Here is an 18,844-nt window from a genome sequence, read left to right as displayed (position 1 = left end):
GGGGAGGTGCAGGGAGGGATGGAGACCCAGACTCCAAAGCAGGCTCCAGGCTCCAAGCTGTCATTACAGAGCCTGATACAAGTCTCAGACTCACAAGCCATGAGACCATATTCTGAGCTGAAGTTGGACACTTAACTAACCAACTGAGCTACCCAGATGCCCCAAAGATCAGTTATTTTAACTCAGAGCTGGGTTAAAGGAATAATGTAAGTTAGAATGAGATCTGCTACATTTCTTCTAAAATCTGGTCAATTTTAAGACATTAAAAAATTTTTTTAATGTTTTTTTTATTTATTTCTAAGAGAGAGCGAGAGAGACAGTGTGAATAGGGGAGGGCCAGAGAGAAAGGGAGACACAGAATCCGAAACAGGCTCCAGGCTCTGAGCTGGCTGTCAGCATAGAGCTCGATGTGGGGCTTGAACCCACGAACCACGAGATCATGACCTGAGCCGAAGTCGGATGCTTAACCGATTGAGCCACCCAGGCGCCCCAATTTTAAGACATTTTAAATGTGAAAAAATTACAGAAAATTTAGAGAAAAGGGAAAAATTGTCCCACCACATGACACAAATCACTATTAAAATTTTGTCGTATATTCTTTTCATCAGCTAAACTTATATAATTGTGGCCGTAGTGTTTGTGTAGTTTTTGTGTCCAGATTTTTTCGCCTAAATTGTATCTACATCATTTTGCCACCATAGCGAAACCCTTTCTTTACTGTGATGTGGAATATTCCGTGGCAGTCTGTGGGATCCCTCAGCAGCCACTCTGAGACGTAGCAGGTCGGGGTGACACGGGAGCAGCTCTCTGGCAGCTTCCTGGCCTGTGAGCAGGAGAGCTGGCGGCTGGCCATGTGTGCCCTTGACACCAAGCTCCCACTGGAGCACCGCCCCCGATGGGCGGGGCTCCTCTGCGCCACTCCTCCTTGTTTCCAGTTTTCTGCACCAGGGAGAGAACGTAAAACTCTGGCTACAAAATGTAAAGTGATCGATATTCTGTAGAAAGGTTGAAACAAAAGCCCCCTTGGTTCACTTCTAGTCTGCGTTTTCTTTTTTCTTTTTTTGGACTCAAGACAGAAGATTCATCTTTCTTATTTTTAGTGCTTGTTCTTAATAAGATCTCAACTTTGACTCTAATGCAGTTGAATAGTATCTGGTACAAAGAGCCATGAAGGGAAAGGTCCCCGCGATTTGCCTCCCAGAACTGCACTCGACAAAACTGAGTAGAATTTAGAATGGTGTTTATTTTTTTGGAACTAGAAGAGGCGTCGAGACCAGCCTCCCCACCTTGCCTTTTCGTCTACGAGGTAAATGAGCCCTAGGAAGGTAAATGGCCAGTCTGAGTGACCAAGCTGGAGTGCCGGTGCCAGGGCTGGAACCCGAGTGTCTTGATTTCTGCCCTTTTGGTTCTAACCCTGCTGCTTTAAAAAGGTTTATCAACCTGCTTGATTTTGCTTTTTATTTTTCTTTTTGTGCTGTTGTTCCTTTTAAATATACACACAGGTAAAGCTGGCTCAGTGACTGGCACCAGAGCTACATTTTAGGCTCTGATGGCTAAAATCTATAGAAGAAGTGCTTAGGACTTAAGAATTCATTTTTTATTAATTCATGAATTATTCAGAATCCATTCATTTCCTTCTTTATGGAGAGGTGCTGTTCTCAGTGTTTTTAAGATCCTCGCTCTTGCCAAAGACACAAGGGTGTACTTCATCTCTGATCGTAAAGGGGCCATCTGCTCCTACCCATGAAAAGCTTACAGGGTCTCTGAGAATTCCACTCTGGTTAGGGCTAGCTTGGTTCAGAGAGCCCAGAACCGCCCAGCTTGGAATTTGCCCTTTCGGGAGGGAGAATTCTAGAGTAGGCGTAACTGGTCACCTGCTCTGGCAAGAGCCCTGAACTGGAAGACTTAAACTTTTTTTTTTATGTTTTATTTATTTCTGAGAGAGAGACAGCATGAGCAGGGGAGGGTCAGAGAGAGAGGGAGACACAGACTCTGAAACAGGCTCCAGGCTCTGAGCTGGCAGTCAGCACAGAGCCCGACGCGGGGCTCGAACCCACGAACCGTGAGATCAAGACCTGAGCCGAAGTCAGACGCTCAACCGACTGAGCCACCCAGGCGCCCCTGAACTGGAAGACTTTAAACCAGGGATATACCCATCCACTTACGCTGAGGAGGGGCCATGAGTGACTGCCTGGAAGGCCTGGGATTCTGGGGTCGGGGCACTGCCATGATCGTAAGTTCTGGAGAAAGTTTGAAGCCAGGGAGAGCCTTCTCTTTAGGGACAAATGGAAATCTGGGGGAAGTTATACTCTGTGGAATACTCACTCTTTTATTCCTCTCAAAATTTGTTTGGTTACTTTAGGCACACCGAAACATAGTTACTTATAGCTGAATTTGTTCATATAATTTTGCTTTTTCAGAGACTTGAAATCCTGGGGATAGTAGTGGGGAGGGGAAAATGTTTGTTGGGGTTTTTTAGATAATCTCTAAGCAAGAGGTGGCCTTGCCTCAGAGGGAAAGGAGAGAAAGGGAGGGATACAGAAGTACTTTAAGAAATTAAAAAAAATTTTTAAATGTTTATTTATTTTTGAGAGGGTGTGTAGGGGCAGCTGAAGGAGAGGGACCGAGGATCTGAAGTGGGCTCTGCACTGATAGCAGAGAGCCCAGTGTGGGGCTTGAACCTGCAAACTGTGAGATCGTGACCTGTGCTCAAGTTGGATACTCAACCGATTAAGCTACCCAGGCGCCCCCTTTAAGAAATATTACCTCGTTCACTTACACTGAGGAGTATTTAACGCTCATGCCCAGGGACTGACTTACATTACCAGATCTGGATCTTAGAGAAATGTTTTTCGAACATATAGATTGATGACAACATAGTTTATTAAATAGGCTCTATAACGTTCTAGTCCATCAGTGAGTATATCGATTAGTATTATGTTTTGGCAGGCCGTGATGTGTTTGTGGCTCCTCTCTTACTGGCTGAAGCTGGGGGTGAAGAAGAATGTCATACTCTTCATTCCACTTTCTACCCCTTACAAAGCTTGTGTTTGTATTTATGACTTTAGGTTTCTCTTAAAAAGGGGGCCAAGGTAGCTAAAGCTAAAACAGCCAGCTTTCCCCTTTGACTGGACTTCTTGGTGGACATTGCCCAAATGTGTTTTGACTGGCAGTTCACAGTCTTTTGCACTTTAACAAATTTTTTTTAATTTCTGAGAGAGAATGGGGGGGGAGGGGCAGAGGGAGAGAGAAAGAGAAGCTTAAGCAGGTTCCATGTTCAGTGTGGAGCCCGACGTGGGGCTTGATCCCGTGAACCTGGAATCATGACCTGAGCTGAAATCAAGAGTCAGATGCTCAACAGACAGAGCCACCCACGTGCCTCTGTACTTCTGAATTTAATCGTGTCTTCCAAATACCAGCATTTGAGATGGTTGTATAACCTCTGACTTACATAAGCTTCTTTCATGTGGTCTTTTTCTTTGGGGAAAAATAACAGGAGACAGTTTACAGTACTTCCCATTTTTCATTTCCCCACATTTTAAGATGTCAATGCACAACTAAAAATTATATATCCTTGGAAAAGAAAGGGCCGTATTTTTAGATTCTGGTTGTTAATAGTCAGTGGATTCAGTATGACTTGGTGTGAATAACTAAAAAAGAGCTAAGTGAAGAGAAAATCCAAGAAACTCGTATTTTGTCATCTTAGAGAAGCTTTTCAAAGCAACAAGGAAAGTTAGGGGCAGATGCTATGTACCAGAAGAAGAAAGAGACACCAGTTCTTCTTGTAGGGAGCTACCCAGGTATTTGCTCGGCTCGGGGTCAGAAGTGGATAGGGCCAGTTCCTAGCTCAGAGGCCAGGAAAGACCAAGAACTTGGTGGTGGTTCCAAGTTGCAATAGAAAGTGAGGAAGAAGAGTCAGTGCATGGAACCGAAGACGGTAAGCACAAAGCAAGAATCCAAGCCAAAGCTGAGACCTGACCATGGGGAAGAAATAAGACAGAGAACAGTCGATTCAGGAGGTAGAGCCTATGAGCATTCCCGGACAGGTGCCCCAGGAGAGATGGCATCTGTGTGGACTATTCCAGCCTTCCCCCAGGGCCTGAAGAGTCCTCGGTGGGGAATCACAGTGGTTTGAGTGCAGTAGGTTACAGAGGGTTCTCTTGAAAGGTGGAAACCCATCTTAAAAGAAAGTAATGGAAAGACTCCAAGATTGATTGTTAAAAGAGAGGAAGTAGCAAAACATTATGTTTATGAGGCCATTACAAAATATGGGGGGATGTAGTTCTCAGGTACACAGAAAATTATTTGAAAGAGTATATACCGGATGGCCAATGGTACTTGATTAGAGGGGATATTTACTTTCTACATTGTCTGTTTCTATATAGTGTGAATTTTTGCACAGACTTGTTAATACCCATAATAGAATGTAAGCTCAGTGAGGTCAGAGACCTCCTTTTCTTTTACCTGCGTGGTACACAGAGTAGGTACTCAATAAATAACCTGTTGCATAAGTATTCCCTTTGTGCAGGGAGAATTTTAGAAAGAGAGGGGGAAGAAGATGAGCCTTAGTCATCGCAGTGCAGTGAAGTTCAAAGTTGAGTTGCCGTGCAGCTCGAAGAGACTCTTGCAGTTCAAAAAGCAGGATATTACATTAGATGGGCCAAGCACCAGACATCCCGTGTCCCACTACTTGTTGCTCGTAAGTGGGTCATTAACAAGCTTATTTCTAAAAAATAGAAATACTTTCCACTATAAGCCCCTTTCCTTGAAGTTTTGTAATTTAGTACTTGGTCAATACTATTTTCTAAGGCTATGCAGGAAATCTAAGAATTTCTGGAAGTTACCAGGGACCAGGGTGGGGGAAACTCATCCAAGAGACTGCTCTTGAAAGAGCCATTCGCTCTGGCAGTGGGCGGTTGTGCATCAGGGTCAGGGGATCTAGGCACAAGCCACACCTCGGCCAAGAACTTGGAGGAAAGCTCAGTGTGTTTCTTACTAGTCTACCCCGGTGAGTCTTGCCCTCTCCCCTGCCAGCCCTGGCCATTCTCTTCGTCTTTGTGGTGGCTGGAGCAGGAGCTCAGATCCCACATTTCTGCTTCAAGGAAATCCCAATAGGTAGAAAATGTGTTGACTCGGGTCGCCTGGGTGGCCCAGTCAGTGAAGCGTTTGACTCTGGATTTCAGCTCAGGTCCTGATCTCACGGTTCCTGCGTTTGTTTGAGCCCTGTGTTGGGCCTCGCCCTGACAGCTCGGAGCCTGCTTGGGATGTTCTCTCTCTCTCTCTTTCTCTCTCTCCTTCCCCCCACCCACAGAATAAATAAACATTAAAAAAGAAAATGTTCTGACTGCTTATATGTCATCTCTGTTGCTAGAGGGAGAATGATAACATTTGTTCTCTTTTGCATTTGAATACATTTTGCTGTGTGTCAGAAATAGTTTGCCGAGAAAATCCGGGGTTGGGCCTGGGGACTTTACCCTGGCTGCGTCCCCTGTGTGTGCCCCCTGCACACCACGGCACTGACAGACTTGCTTGCTTCATGCCCTCCCCAGGGAGCGCTGGCTACCAAAGCCGACTTTCCTGCTTCTCCAGGTACACAGAGTGATTTGTTTGTAACAGTATTATTTCAAGCCCAGAGGGAGAATTTAGTAAAAATGTGTGAAATTTTTAGAACCTAGATTACGCAAACTGGGCAGTTAGAGGTTCTAACTAGATTAAATATATGTAGAATTTTGCTGCTACCAAAGTACTTGGAAATGATTAAGTGGAAAAAACAAGCAGTAGAGCCATCGTTTTATTTAGTAAATTTGGTGTGTTTGTTTTCTGTCTCTGTGGAAAAGTGCTTTTGATTCATGTTTGTGTAGCATTGCCTCTGAGCAGAAACGACTTATTTCCACTTTCCTGCCACGCTCATAACATTTGCGGCACCTCTAGGTTTTATTTGGTTGGCTCTGTTTATATTAATTCACAGTATAGTTTGAGTTTATTTTAACTACTGCAGTTATTTAGAACTAGAATATTCTGAGATATAAATGTGGTAAGAGGAGCATGATAATTTTATACTTAAACAGGGCTAGTGTGTGACTTGAAAACCATGTATCTCTGGAGAAACATGGCATCAATGAATTGAAGCCAGCAATTTGCCTAATGCCTTCATAGCCAGGTAATCAAAGAAGATAATTACGTTGTAGAGATAAATAAATCATGAAATAACACAAAGGTAGGGAGTCCACATTGGAAATATTTTTATGTCGAGTACTAAGAGTTTATTCTAACAAAACAGGGATTTCTACTTAGACAGTTGAAAAGTTTCCTCCCTAGAATTCAGAAGGAACCACTATAAAACCTTATGTTAAATTCTGAGTCAGTACCCCTGCTGGCACATTATGAATTGAGATTTCCAGCTAAGGGGATTAGTGGTGGATTCCCCGAAGGGGAGGTACTCCAAGGAAAAGGAACTATATTCTTTAAATGTGACTCACGCCATCATTTAGAAACTAGCTATTTGAATCCTTTGACAGCCAGTGTGGGCATACTTCAATCTTTGCAAATGTCTGAGACCTTTTTCCCAGCCAGCTGGGACTCTCAGGACTACAAGTTTTGGTTTCTCTTTTATGGGACGAATGACCGCTCTTCTGTCTCTCAAGGTACGTTTCACCTCTCTTGGCCCAGCGTTGTACCAGGCTTGAGAAAGAAACAGAGTAATGAAATGGAGAGGACAGCTGCCCTTACTCTTCCCCTGGCATGGCACAGGCTGGGCTTGGCACCGTTTGCATTCACTACCGCGCCTGGCCCCTGGGAGTCAGGATGCACGCTCCCTTCCTGCGGGACAGCTGGTGGTCGCCATGGGGGACTGCAGGCCCGGTGTTGCCAAAGGTGTTGCTAAATCTTCAGAGATTTTGAAGAGATGCCAAAGATAGATATCTATGTCAGAGCTCCCAGTTATAAAGTCGGGGAGGGTCAAACAAAACATGTTTACAGGCCAGATTGGCTTACCAGTTTGCAACCTCTGCACCTGACCCTTCTTGTTATTCTTATATCTTGTTCCTCCCCCCCACACACACTCAACACCCCCCCCTCCCAACCCTACCAATCAAAACTTGACTCCTCTGGGAAGGACTTTCCCATTACAGAATATCTGGTAAATCCCATGAACTCATCTGCCACATTATGAATGGGAACTTTTTGCCTTATCCTCTCCTTCCGTTCTTGGCATTCTGGAAAACAGGCACCTGTTGACAGTCCCTCCTTCCACCCCAGAGACCATCCCCTTTGCAGTTGAATGCCCATATCTGACTGTGAGGCTTTCGACCAGTGACTTCTCCCACGCTGAGATGTTTCTCTGCCGTGTCCTTGGAGCATTAAAAGACCCCAGAATTTGGGACAGGGATGCTGGTTATTCAGACTTCACAGGCCAGCTGGTTCAGAATGTGGCCTCCCAGCACCATCCCTTAGGACGTGTGCGTACTGTGAAGCCTGATGTCAGAACGATGTCTGCTCTCTGCTTTCCAGAGGGAGCCAGACCGGGGCAATAAACTGTAGTTCTAGAGTCTAGATTTAGAAAAACGATAGTTTTGTGGGTGCCTGGGTGGCTCAGTCAATTAAGTGTCCGATGTCGGCTCAGGTCATGATCTCATGGTTTGTGGGTTCGAACCCTGTGTCGGGCTCTGTGCTGACAACTCAGAGCCTGGAGCCTGCTTCGGATTCTGTGTCACCCTCTCTCTCTGCTTCCCCTTGCTCCTGCTTACTCTCGCTCTTGCTCTCAAAAATAAATAAACATTTAAAACATTTTAAAACAAAGAAAGAAAAACTATGGTTTTGATAGGAACTGATGAATGGGAAGTAGTTGATGTAGATTCAGGAAGTGAGGCGTTCTCTGCTCCAGAAGCTTAAATTCCCCCTCTTTTGGAGTGACCTAAAAAGTTTATAAAGTAAAAGAGTTGGACTTTCCCTAAGGCTTTCAGATTATTCTGAAACTGGTGTATGACATGGACAAATCTAAGAGTAACAGTAAAAATTGAAAAGCCATGGAACGGAGATTAATAGCCTCCTCTTTCACATATTTTTAAGTTTTTATCTAAATTCCATTTAGTTAACATACATTGTAATGTTAGTTTGAGGTGTACGGTATAGTGATCCATCACTTCCATGAATGACCCAGTGTTCGTCATGACAGTACACTCCTTAATCCCTGTCACCTATTTCACCTGTCCCCTGGCCCCCTTCCTTCTTGTAACCACCAGGGTTCTGTTATAGTTACGAGTCTGTTTCTTGGCTTACCTCTCTCCCCACCCTTTGCTCATTTGTTTTGTTTTTGAAATTCCACATGAATGGAATCATAAGGTATTTGTCTTTCTCTGACTTATGTTGCTTACCATAGTACTCTCTAGCTCTATCCATGTCGTTGCAAATGGCAAGATTTCACTCTTCTTTATGACTGAGTAATATTTTACATACACACCACATCTTTGCCATTCACCAATTGATGGATACATGGACTATCTCCATAGTTTGATGATTGTACATAAGGCTGCTGTAAACAGCAGGGCGTGTATATCCCTTTGAATTAGTAATTTTGTATCCTTTGTGTAAATACACACTAGTGCAGTTGCTGGATCATAGGGTAGTTCTGTTTTTAACTTTCTGAGGAATCTATATTGCTTTCCAGAGTGGCTGCACTAGTTTTGAGTTCCCACCAGCAATGCAAGAGGGTTTCTCCACATCCTCACCAATACCTGTTGTTTCCTGTGGTGTTGATTTCAGCCCTTCTAGAAGGTGTGAAGTGATATCTCATTGTAGCCTCCTCTTTTAAAATGATTTTCTCCCAATTATAAACTCATAATTAAAATGTTAAAAATAAGTTCTAGGGGCGCCTGAGTGGCTTAGTCAGTTGAGCATCCAGCTTCGCCTCAGGTCATACTCTCAATAGTTGGTGGGCTTGAGCCTGGGTCGGGCTCTGTGCTGACAGCTTGGAGCCTGGAGCCGGCTTCAGATTCTGTGTCTCCCCCTCTCTGCCCCCTCCCCAGCTCATGTGCACTCGCTCATGCGTGCTCTCTCTCTCTCTCTCAAAAATAAAAAAAAAGTAAATAAACTTAAAATAAAAATAAGGTCTATATGTTGATTGTATCCAACTTTGAAGATCAAAAAGAGAGAGTCACTATCTTAATATAATATCCTGTTAGTCTCTTCTCTCTTGCGTGCATATATTTCAGGGCATACATATTATTTTTTTGCAAACGGAGCTCATACTATGTGTAATATTTTGTAACTTGTCTTTTTCACTGACTGTATCATGAGTGTGCTACTGTGTCATCACATACTCTTCCTTAATGGTTTCTTATTGGGTGCATGTCAGTCAGACACATGAATGTACAAGTTATTTAGCCAGTCTTCTGTTGAATATTTAAGTGTTTCTGATTTTTTTTCTTGTTATAAGTAATGCTGCAACAAACACACTTTAACATGTCTTCGTGTCTCCAGTTCTCGGAATAAATGTCAGGGAATGGCATGAATATTTTAAAGGCTTTTGGTCCAAACTATCAAATCTGACCACATCCTTTAAGGACCTTATTGAAAATGCTAGTTGTAGCACTCACACCTTTATCCTTGAAGGGTTTCAAGAAGTCACTTTCCCTGTTTCCCTATTGGACCCATTACATGAATGCCTCTAGGATTCCTTTTCTCCCTTTGCATTCTTGATGGCAATGAACATGTTTACCTTTTGCACTTGACAGATTAGGGAGCAGAAACATAAGGTATTTTGTAATATGGTTTTACTTAGTAATCATCAGTCTGTTGCTTATTTTTGAATATCTGTGCCTGGTAAGCAATCATAGTAACCACAGTGAGACCCGAGGCAGCTTCATTTCATGGTTTTCAGAGCTGTGGTCTGTAGAACATGTGGGAGCAAGTTCAAGTCAGCGTAGTAGATCTTTATTACTAAAGATGAGGCACATTTGGGTTTGTGTGTGCATGCCCTGTGTTGCCCGTCCTGTCAGGGAGAATAACCTAGAAAGGGGAAAGGAGGGAGATGGTGGAGAGGGTAAATACTATTTCTTCTGGAGACAGAGCTTTAATGTATGAGCTCAGCGTTCTTCAGACAGCTGTGTGGTCCTAAACAAGCCTTGTCTTGTATGATTAATGCGTAACAGGGGCTCTCCTAATGGAATTAGGTCCTTGCCAAGATGAAGCAGTTGCTCCTCATTTATTCTTTTCATGTACACCTGCCTTCTTGATAAGCAAACGCCCGTTTACCCCTGTCTCCTTTAACCACTATTAACCAGAAAATCTGACAGGCTGCTGTAGGTGGACTGTTGCCAGAGCTGACCCTGTTCTAAGTGCTGAGGAGATGGACGCTGGGTGAGAGTTAGAGACAGTGGCCTGTAAGGATTGGAAGAAACTTCAGAAATAGAGTTCCGAGGGCACCTGGGGTCTCAGTCAGTTGAGCATCCGTCCAACTTGGGCTCAGGTCATGATCTCACAGTTTGAGAGTTCAAGCCCCACATCGGGCTCACTGCTGTCACCTCAGAGCCCGGAGCCTGCTTTGGATTCTGTGTCTCCCTCTCTCTCTTACCTCTCCTTCTCTTCCCCTCTCTTACTCTCAATCTCTCTTTCCCTGTCAAAAATAATAAACATTTTTTAAATTGTAAAACAATTGAAATACAGTTCCAGCTTCTCATTTTATAGCACAGTCAGCCCCTGGCCTCAAAGAACATATAGTCTTTGGAGAAATAAGATACATACCCAGGAAAAGATTAAAAACCTGAACAAATTAAAAAACAGCACAGGGCAACGGCTTAGCAGCCAGCAAGGATCACCCACAGTAAAGGCTTTCACATTTGGAGGGAGAGAGGGCTCTGGGCCCTGGAGATCTGCACCTCATGCTGGAGGGCTTGTTTAGTTTGGTCTTTATTTTTTAACTGGGCCTTGAAGAGTGAGACTTGAAAATTGGAGGCCATTCCTCCCCAAGGGCTGGTATAATTATAGGCAGAAGATGTCTGGAAACAAGGAGAGGGTAATTTTGGCTGGTGCGATGAGGTTGTTAGAAGCACCCGTCATCCTTCAGCCACTTGGCTGTATGCTTTGGAGATGATCTTAGTGAAGCCCCTTTTCTTACAAAACAAGCAACGTTGTAAGTTGTTTTTTGTTTTTTGGGGGTTTTTTTGAAGTGTAGTTGACATAATATTGAATTCGTTTCAGGTGTACAACATAGTGTGTCAACAATTATATACATTATGAAATGCTCACCATGATAAGCGTATTCTGTTATTGACTGTATTCCCTATGCTGTACATTTTGTCCCCGTGACTTATTTATTTCATAACTGGAAGTGTGTGCCTCTTAATCCCCTTCACCTATTTCACCTCTCCCTCTCCCGTTTGGCAACCACCAGTTTGTTCTCTGCATTATGAGTCTGTTTCTCTGTTTTTTGTTGTTGTTCATCTGTTTCTTTAGATTCCACATATAAGTGAGATCGTACAGTATTTGTTTTTCTGTGTCTGGCTTATTTTACTTAATGTAACTATGTCTGTCCATGTTGTCACAAATGGCAAGATCTCATTCTTTTTTTTTATGGCTGCATAATATTCCATTGTGTGTACACACCACATCTTTATCCATTCATCTATGGTGGACACCTGGGTTGCTTCCATAACACTGCAGGAAACATAGGGGGCAGATGTCTTTTCAGATTCGTATTTTTGTTTTCTTTGGGTGAATACCCAAAAGTGGAATTACTGGATTGTATGGTACTTCTTTTTAAAAATTTTTTTCAACGTTTTATTTATTTTTTTGAGAGAGAAAGACNCAGAGAATGGATGTGACAGGGCATCGGAGATCCTGCTGCCAGTCCCGGCTCTGCTCCCACACAAACCTCAGCAAACCCCTCTCCTTCCCCGAGCCTCACATTCCCCATCAAGGACCTGAATTTTACCTCTGAGGGCTCTTCTGGCTCTGGTGTGGTGGCATCTGCCATCAGGCCTTGCTCTCAGTCCTGTGCTGCCTCCCCACCCCCACCCCACCTTGGAGTCCCAAGGCTTCTCGGCAAGTGCGACGACTCCCCAGGCTCTGGCCTAGGACTTGGGGACTGTAGTGGCCAAGTGTCCCACCTCCCCCCAATAGAGCTCAGCCACAGGTGTTTCCCACCCCGTCCTGACCTTTGCTGTGCCCCTCCCCCGCACAGTTGAGCTACTAGCCTACCCCACTCTGGGGTCCTAATTCCAGAAAGAGGAGACCTCAGGTTACATGAGCCCCCCACCCCTCCACCGTCACTGGGAGTGAGGTAGTTGCCAGAGGTCAGAGGTGGCTTCACAGATTACAGGTTGGGTGCTGTCTTTTAAAATCACCGTAAAAGTGGCCAGGAGAGGGGTCTGGACCTGATAGGTCACATTCTGAGTTGATTAGGACCCTGCCTGGTCCAATGGGGCACAAGTGACAGAATCAGTAGACACACAGACTCTAGCTCTGCCATGGTGCCCACGTCCCACGCGGGGACACTGCTGGGTAGACCTCGGTGGGGTGCAGGGGGTGCCACAGGAGCTGGGCCAGCAGGAAGGGCACTGATTTCNTGAGCGTTTACCGAAGCTTTTTCTTTTCAGTTTTTTTTTTGGGGGGGGGGATGAGATTGCAGTTCTAGATAGAGTGAAGTTCCTTTTTGTATCTTAATCGTCTGTTGTATGGGAAGAAAGTAGGATTTAGCTCTGATAAAAGGATCTGAGCTTATGGATGCATTGGGTTTTTTTTTCCTCTTTCTTTTGATCCCTATTTATAGAAATCAGTTTTAAGGGTTATAAACTGTGACTTCTGCCTCATTTTCTTCCTGACCACAGGTTTCTAATTCAGGTGGTAGCTATCGACATTTTAATAAAATCCCATGAATGCATTTGAGGATTTAGCCTTAACCTCTAACACCATGTAGTCAGTACTTCCTGTGCTTCACACCAATAGGTATACCATTAAGGCAAGTAGTAGTTACTTGTCTAATAAATGTTCCTGGCACTTAGACTAGCCTGATCCAGTTCAATTTACTAGTTCACATAATTCTTTTAAAACGTGTATGCATTTTTCTGTTGAGCATATCTCAAAAATTGAGAGATATTTTAGAAACTAGAAACTGTATAGTGTATCCATACAAGGGAATATTATACAGCAGGTAAATTGTTTATGCAAAATTCCTAAGGGTGTAGGAAGGTACTTAAGATGTGCATACTGTGTATGTGGGGCTCTCTCACCAATACTAAAAAATATTGACTTGTATGGAGAAAGAGAAAGTAGAAACACAGAACAGAAGGAAACCAATTGTGAACAGTGACTGGTTCTGTCTGGATGAGAGGATTAATAATTATTTTACCTTTTTTTCCAGTATTTATGCTTTTCTGTTATATGCAGTTCTTAATATTGCCTGAGTGTTAATTTCCCAATAAAAAATACATTTAATAAGGGATTGTAAATTACCACCTACCTCAGTGAAAATATAAAATATAGTGAGCATTGAGGGGGTGCCTGGGTGACTCAGTTAAACGTCCGACTTCAGCTCAGGTCATGATCTTGCAGTTTGCAAGTTTGAGCCTGGCGTTGGGCTCTGTGCTGTCAGCACAGAACCTGCTTTAGATCCTTTGTCCCCCCGCCCGCCCCTCCCTCCCCTGCTTGTGCGCACTCTGTCTCTCAAAAATAAATTAACATTAAAGTAAATAAATAAATAAAATATAGTGAACATTTGGGGCACCTGGGTGGCTCAGTAGGTTAAGCATCTGACTCTTGGTCACAGCTCAAGTCTTGATCTCCGGATCATGAGTTCAAGCCCTGCATTGGCCTCCGCACTGGGTGTGAAGCCTACTTTAAATTAAAAAAAAAACAAAAAAACACATATATATATATAGACACACACACATATATATAAATATATATTGTATATATTATTGTCTCTCAGAGAAAGCATCAGTTTTTTCTAGGTTTATTTATTTTGAGAGAGAGACTGCACAAGTGGGGAACAGGCAAAGAGAGGAAGAGGGAGAGAATCCCAAGCAGTCTCTCCCAGCTGTTGCCAGCGCAGAGTCCAATGTGGGGCTTGAACCCACAAAACCCCAAGATCGTGACCTGAGCTGAAACCAAGAGTCAGACACTTAACCAACTGAGCCACCAAGGCCCCCTGAGAAGGCTTTAATCTAACCTTGAATGTTCACTATACATGTATGATATAACATTCAAGGTTAGCTTAATGCTTTCTCTGGGAGACAAAAAAAATTTCCCCTAGGAAGTTTTAAAAATTCCTGAGAGTTTTCCATTTAGCACTTTAAGGTATCTTGCATATCACCATGCGGTGTTTGTACAGATTGGCATTTCTTAAACTGGGAATGCAGGGGTCAGCTCACAGGTTTGCTGTAGCTGTTTGGAGAACATGTAATTCAGAATTTTACAGAATTAGGGGCGCCTGGGTGGCTTAGTCGGTTAGGCGTCCGACTTTCGCTTAGGTCATGATCTCGCGGTTCGTGGGTTCGAGCCCCGCGTCGGGCTCTGTGCTGACTGCCAGCTCAGAGCCTGGAGCCTGTTTCAGATTCTGTGTCTCCCTCTCTCTCTGACCCTCCCCTGCTCACGCTGTCTCTCTCTCCTATAAATAAATAAAACACTGAAAAATTAAAAAAAAAAAAGAATTTTATAGAATTAATGGCAGTGATGAAAATCCTGTAGCATTTTTAGTTTATTTATTTATTGCGAGAGAGCACAAGCAGAGGAGCTCCAGAGAGAGAGGGAGAGAGAGAATCCCAAGCAGGCTCCACACTGTCAGTATGGAGCCTCATGCAGGGCTTGAACTCACAAACTGTGAGATCATGACCTAAGCTGAAATCAAGAGTTGGACGCTTAGCCGACTGAGCCACCTAGGCGCTCTGAACATCCTGAACCATTTGAATTATACTTCCCTGTCTTATAAAATTAGGTTATTTTATTTTAAAAATAGACTTTACTTAAGTGTAACACACACAAACGTGCCCAAATCCAAAGTATACAATTTATGAATTTTCATAACCCCTGTAACCATGCCGTTCTGTTTTTTGTTGTATTGTCTTTGACAAAATTTCATAATTCTACATAAGAAAATATATTGGTGTTCTGGGTTCTATGGTCTCTGGAAGTTACAGTTAAGATATTTTGCATTTTTGTTCTCATGATTGTGTTAACTCTCCAATGTTTTACATTTTTCAAGGAGCTCTAAGTTTTCATTCAGATTATTGTCGTTATTTTTAGTTCAGGATACAAAAATTGGCCTTTATAGATTAAAGACGCAAAAAAGTGAAAACGGCAAAATTACTGACATCTGGCCTCAGCAGATTTAATTTTTCTTTCGTTCTCAACTGTGGCCGTGCTTTGCCCCCATGGCTGGTTGTGGGGAACTTGATTCCATGCTTCTGCGTATGATACGGCTCAGGTTGCTAATCTGAAGAAACAGGTCGGCGGCCAGCGGTAAGTGTGTCAGGCCTAGAAATCCTAGACCAAGCCGGGAGCAACTTTAGAAGTCATTAGCCTCAGATAGGGAAACTGAGGCCTGGAAGGCTACATGCCTTGCCCAGGGTGGCAGAGTTGGCACCAAGGCTGAATCTAGAATCCTGATCCTAAACCCCATTAGTAAACCACACTAATAAGCCTCGAGTCTCCTCTTAAAACTCACCCTTTCTGCTAAAAATGCAATCCTCAGACTTTGAAATTAACTTTTCTCCGGCAAAATGAATAACGTAACGTGTTTTTCAGCCAAACTTCTTGATGGGGATAACCTGACAGCGTCGACCTGCTTTGGGTTATTTCAGGTGAATGAGGGATGGTGTGGGGATGGTATAAATGCCAGTCTGTAATTGTTCAGAGCAGGTCTGGGAGGCCGTTCAACAGGAATAACCCTGGCAATGGGGAGAATGTGGCGTGATGTTGACTTGTGACCCCTTCCCTGGGGAGTGAGCAATGTCAGGAGACCCAGTGGTGTTCTGGGTCGCCAGTCCCTTCCTGGACACGGGACAGGGGGATAGGCTACTGTTCCTGGGCAGTGACCATCGATGACTTATGACTTTTTGTTTTTGAGATTTCATTTCAGCTGACGAAAGGTAGATGGTAAATAGAGCTGCTCTTTGGTTTTCTAAGGGAGGCCGGGCAACATATATTTAGTACATGTTGATCCCTGTGGTGGCCCTGGGGACTGCGTGCTTAACAAAACATGGCCGTAAGGACTGGTCTGTGGGGCTGGCAGTCCCAAGGAGAAGTCACCACTGCCATCCGGAAATCTTGGTTCTGTTGGAATGTTGGAGTCAGTGAAATGCACAAGGGTCTCATCACGGCAGACGGATTTTTGCCTGCCTGTTTGTTGGAAAGGATGGACAACCTCGGCCTGACCTTCAGTGCCACCCTCCACAGTCCCAATCACCAGACCCTTTCTACCCTCTCTCACTCTCTTCCCAGAGTCCAAGCTTTCCTCAGAGCCCAAGCTGATGATTCTGTCCCCAAGTAGCTATGACCGTCCTTAGTTATGAGCATGTTTTCCCTTGTTTAGAATGCCCCCTCCCCCCCTCTACTTCTTCAGATCCTGCCCAGCCTTCGAGGCCCAACCTGACTCGTCATCTCTTGTCAGAGCGCCTGTGGTACTTCTGCCCATACCTGGGGGTGATGACCGAGCCATGGGGGGTGATGACCGAGCCATGGCTCAGCCTGCTGGGGAAGAGACCGGGTTCCCGAGCCTGTGTAACTACGGGCTGGAACCTTGCCTGGATCTAGACTTCTTCATCTGTGAAAATAGGACGAATAACCTGCCCTTGGCCCACGGTTGTGCAGACTAAACGAGTTCATGGCATTAGAGCCTGTAGGACGGTGCCAGGCACATAAGTTCTCATTAAATCTTAGTTAGCATTCCTTCTCGAGTGTATTTAATCACGGCCTTCCTTGTGTCAGTGTTTAATCACTTTAAGTAGCTGCTCGTTGGCCCCTAGTGAAATTATAAAGACCTCTCATGAAGAGTCTTGATTTTCTACTTTCTGTTGACGCTTTTCAGTCCTACATGTGCATATGAGAGTCCCCCAAGACATATTGCTTAAAACGAAGCTATTACTATATTAGAGAAAATAGATGGAACCAAAGTAAGGAACTGAAGAGAGAAGATAGGCTTCAGTTCACAGATGGAGTCTGCTTCCGATTTTCAGTGTGTCATTTGTTCCTTTTTTCATTGTTGTTGAGTCTCAGGAGCCCTGCTGTCACAGTCGCCCCAAGTGTGAACATCATTTAGCAAGGATGCTAGCAATTTCAGACGTTGTCTTAGACATTCTTCTCTAGGCCCATGGTGGGAGGGAATCTCAGATGGTAAATTTTGCTCTGGCAGAATGTACCAGAGCAGGTGGGTCACAAACCGGCTGTTACTAATACATCCCCCTTGCTGAGGGGCATTGGAAATTCACCAGGGGATGCAGGTATTGTGGGCGGTGGCGGTGGGGTGGGAACCCAAGCCTTCAGGAACTCACAAGCACCTCACCTGTCCGTGTTCACAAACATTTGGAGGAAACCCACAGCTACTCTCTGGTGGTGGGAAGAGGTGGGGACGCAGGCAGAAAGAAGCACTCACTAAAGAGCCAGTCACAGGCAGGCGTCCAGGTGCTGGCAGGAGCCACCGGAGGGAGGGGTCTTCTGCCCTCAGCCAGGGTCTGGGGCTTGAGCCAGGCTCTCCGGCAGAGCCCCGCGGGTGTCCTTTCTGGGATGTAAATGCCACATCTCTCCCTCTCCTAGGCTGGAACAAGATATTAAAAAGTTAAAGGCTGACCTGCAGGCCAGCAGACAAGTGGAACAGGAGCTTCGCAGTCAGATCAGCTCCCTCTCCAGCACCGAGCGGGGGATCCGCTCAGAAATGGGCCAGCTCCGGCAGGAGAATGAGCTGCTGCAGAACAAGTACGTGCACTGCAGGGGCCTTTGGGTGGGGGCCAGGCGGCCGCGCTGTCCCTGTGGCTTGGAGCACAAGATCTGTGATGACAGAGGGACCTGGCAAAGACAGGGTTTACAATGAAGTGTTTAAAATACTCAATTTAGTCCTGTGTAGCCAACATATTATAAAATCTAGAAAAACTTATTGCAACAGCTTATTAATTGCTGTTTTTTCTTTTAATAAGTTCTCTTAGTTTAAAATAGTTATTGAGCTTTTGTGATCATATAAGTAAAAGTGACGAGAAGTTCTGCCACAATATGAAGATCTTGCTCCTTTGAGTGAAAGGTTCCAGAGGAATGGACTCTATTTACTTTGATCTCTGGAACTAAAAAATGACATTGAACTTTGATTTTATTTGAAGAGGCAAGCAAAAAGCCAGCTCTTCTGTGTGAATTTGTTTATGCGTTCCATTGATTCATCCTGGAATTTCTTCTTGACTCAATATGAATCTGTCATTTTTTTTTTCTTTAATCTCAGCAGTGTATCCCTGGAGTGGTGATTACTATTCTAGGCTCTGGGCTTTCCCCATTGAAAGAGAAGTCCTTCACCATTTTTGAGCAACATAACTAAAGAGCTCGAGCATTATAAGCAGATAACTTCTCTGTTGCTCCTGACTCACATATGGGAAGGCTCTAGCACTGATACACAGAGAATACCTCACCCTACACTGATATACTGATATCAACTCACCTTATATTGATAGGTGGAGCCAGGGGTGGAGGGGGTAGGGAAGGGAATATGGCTAAAAATTTCTGTCTGAAATGAAGCACCATGTGACTCTTAACTCCAGAATCTATTTTGGGATCCTCAGAAAACATCTCGAAGCTGGAAAGGAAAGGCTGTATTCAGGCAAAGAGAAACCTCCTCCTCCCACCCTTGACCTCAGTGTCATGGGGGGGGGGGGGG

The 18,844-nt window shown here is 44.3% G+C and overlaps 1 protein-coding gene and 1 non-coding gene across 2 annotated transcripts in view; one reads left to right on the top strand and one right to left on the bottom strand.

Annotated features, from left to right (window-relative positions):
- The window catches only part of MACO1 (macoilin 1), a 50,422-nt gene that overhangs the window by 19,459 nt on the left and 12,119 nt on the right, over positions 1–18,844 (top strand). The window contains exon 7 of the mRNA XM_077775525.1: positions 17,746–17,904. Within this exon, the coding sequence (XP_077631651.1) occupies positions 17,746–17,904 (159 nt within the window). The remainder of the gene's footprint in view (positions 1–17,745; positions 17,905–18,844) is intronic.
- TRNAR-UCG (transfer RNA arginine (anticodon UCG)) lies at positions 2,033–2,117 on the bottom strand. Its single transcript has one exon. It is a non-coding gene; the product is annotated as a tRNA-Arg (tRNA).

The sequence above is a fragment of the Crocuta crocuta genome, unplaced genomic scaffold, assembly GCF_008692635.1.
Source record: "Crocuta crocuta isolate KB4526 unplaced genomic scaffold, BGI_CrCroc_1.0 scaffold127, whole genome shotgun sequence".
Classification (NCBI taxonomy): Eukaryota; Metazoa; Chordata; class Mammalia; order Carnivora; family Hyaenidae; genus Crocuta; species Crocuta crocuta.
Note: the sequence above shows the minus strand (reverse complement) of the source record. Positions and strands in the feature narration are given on the sequence as shown.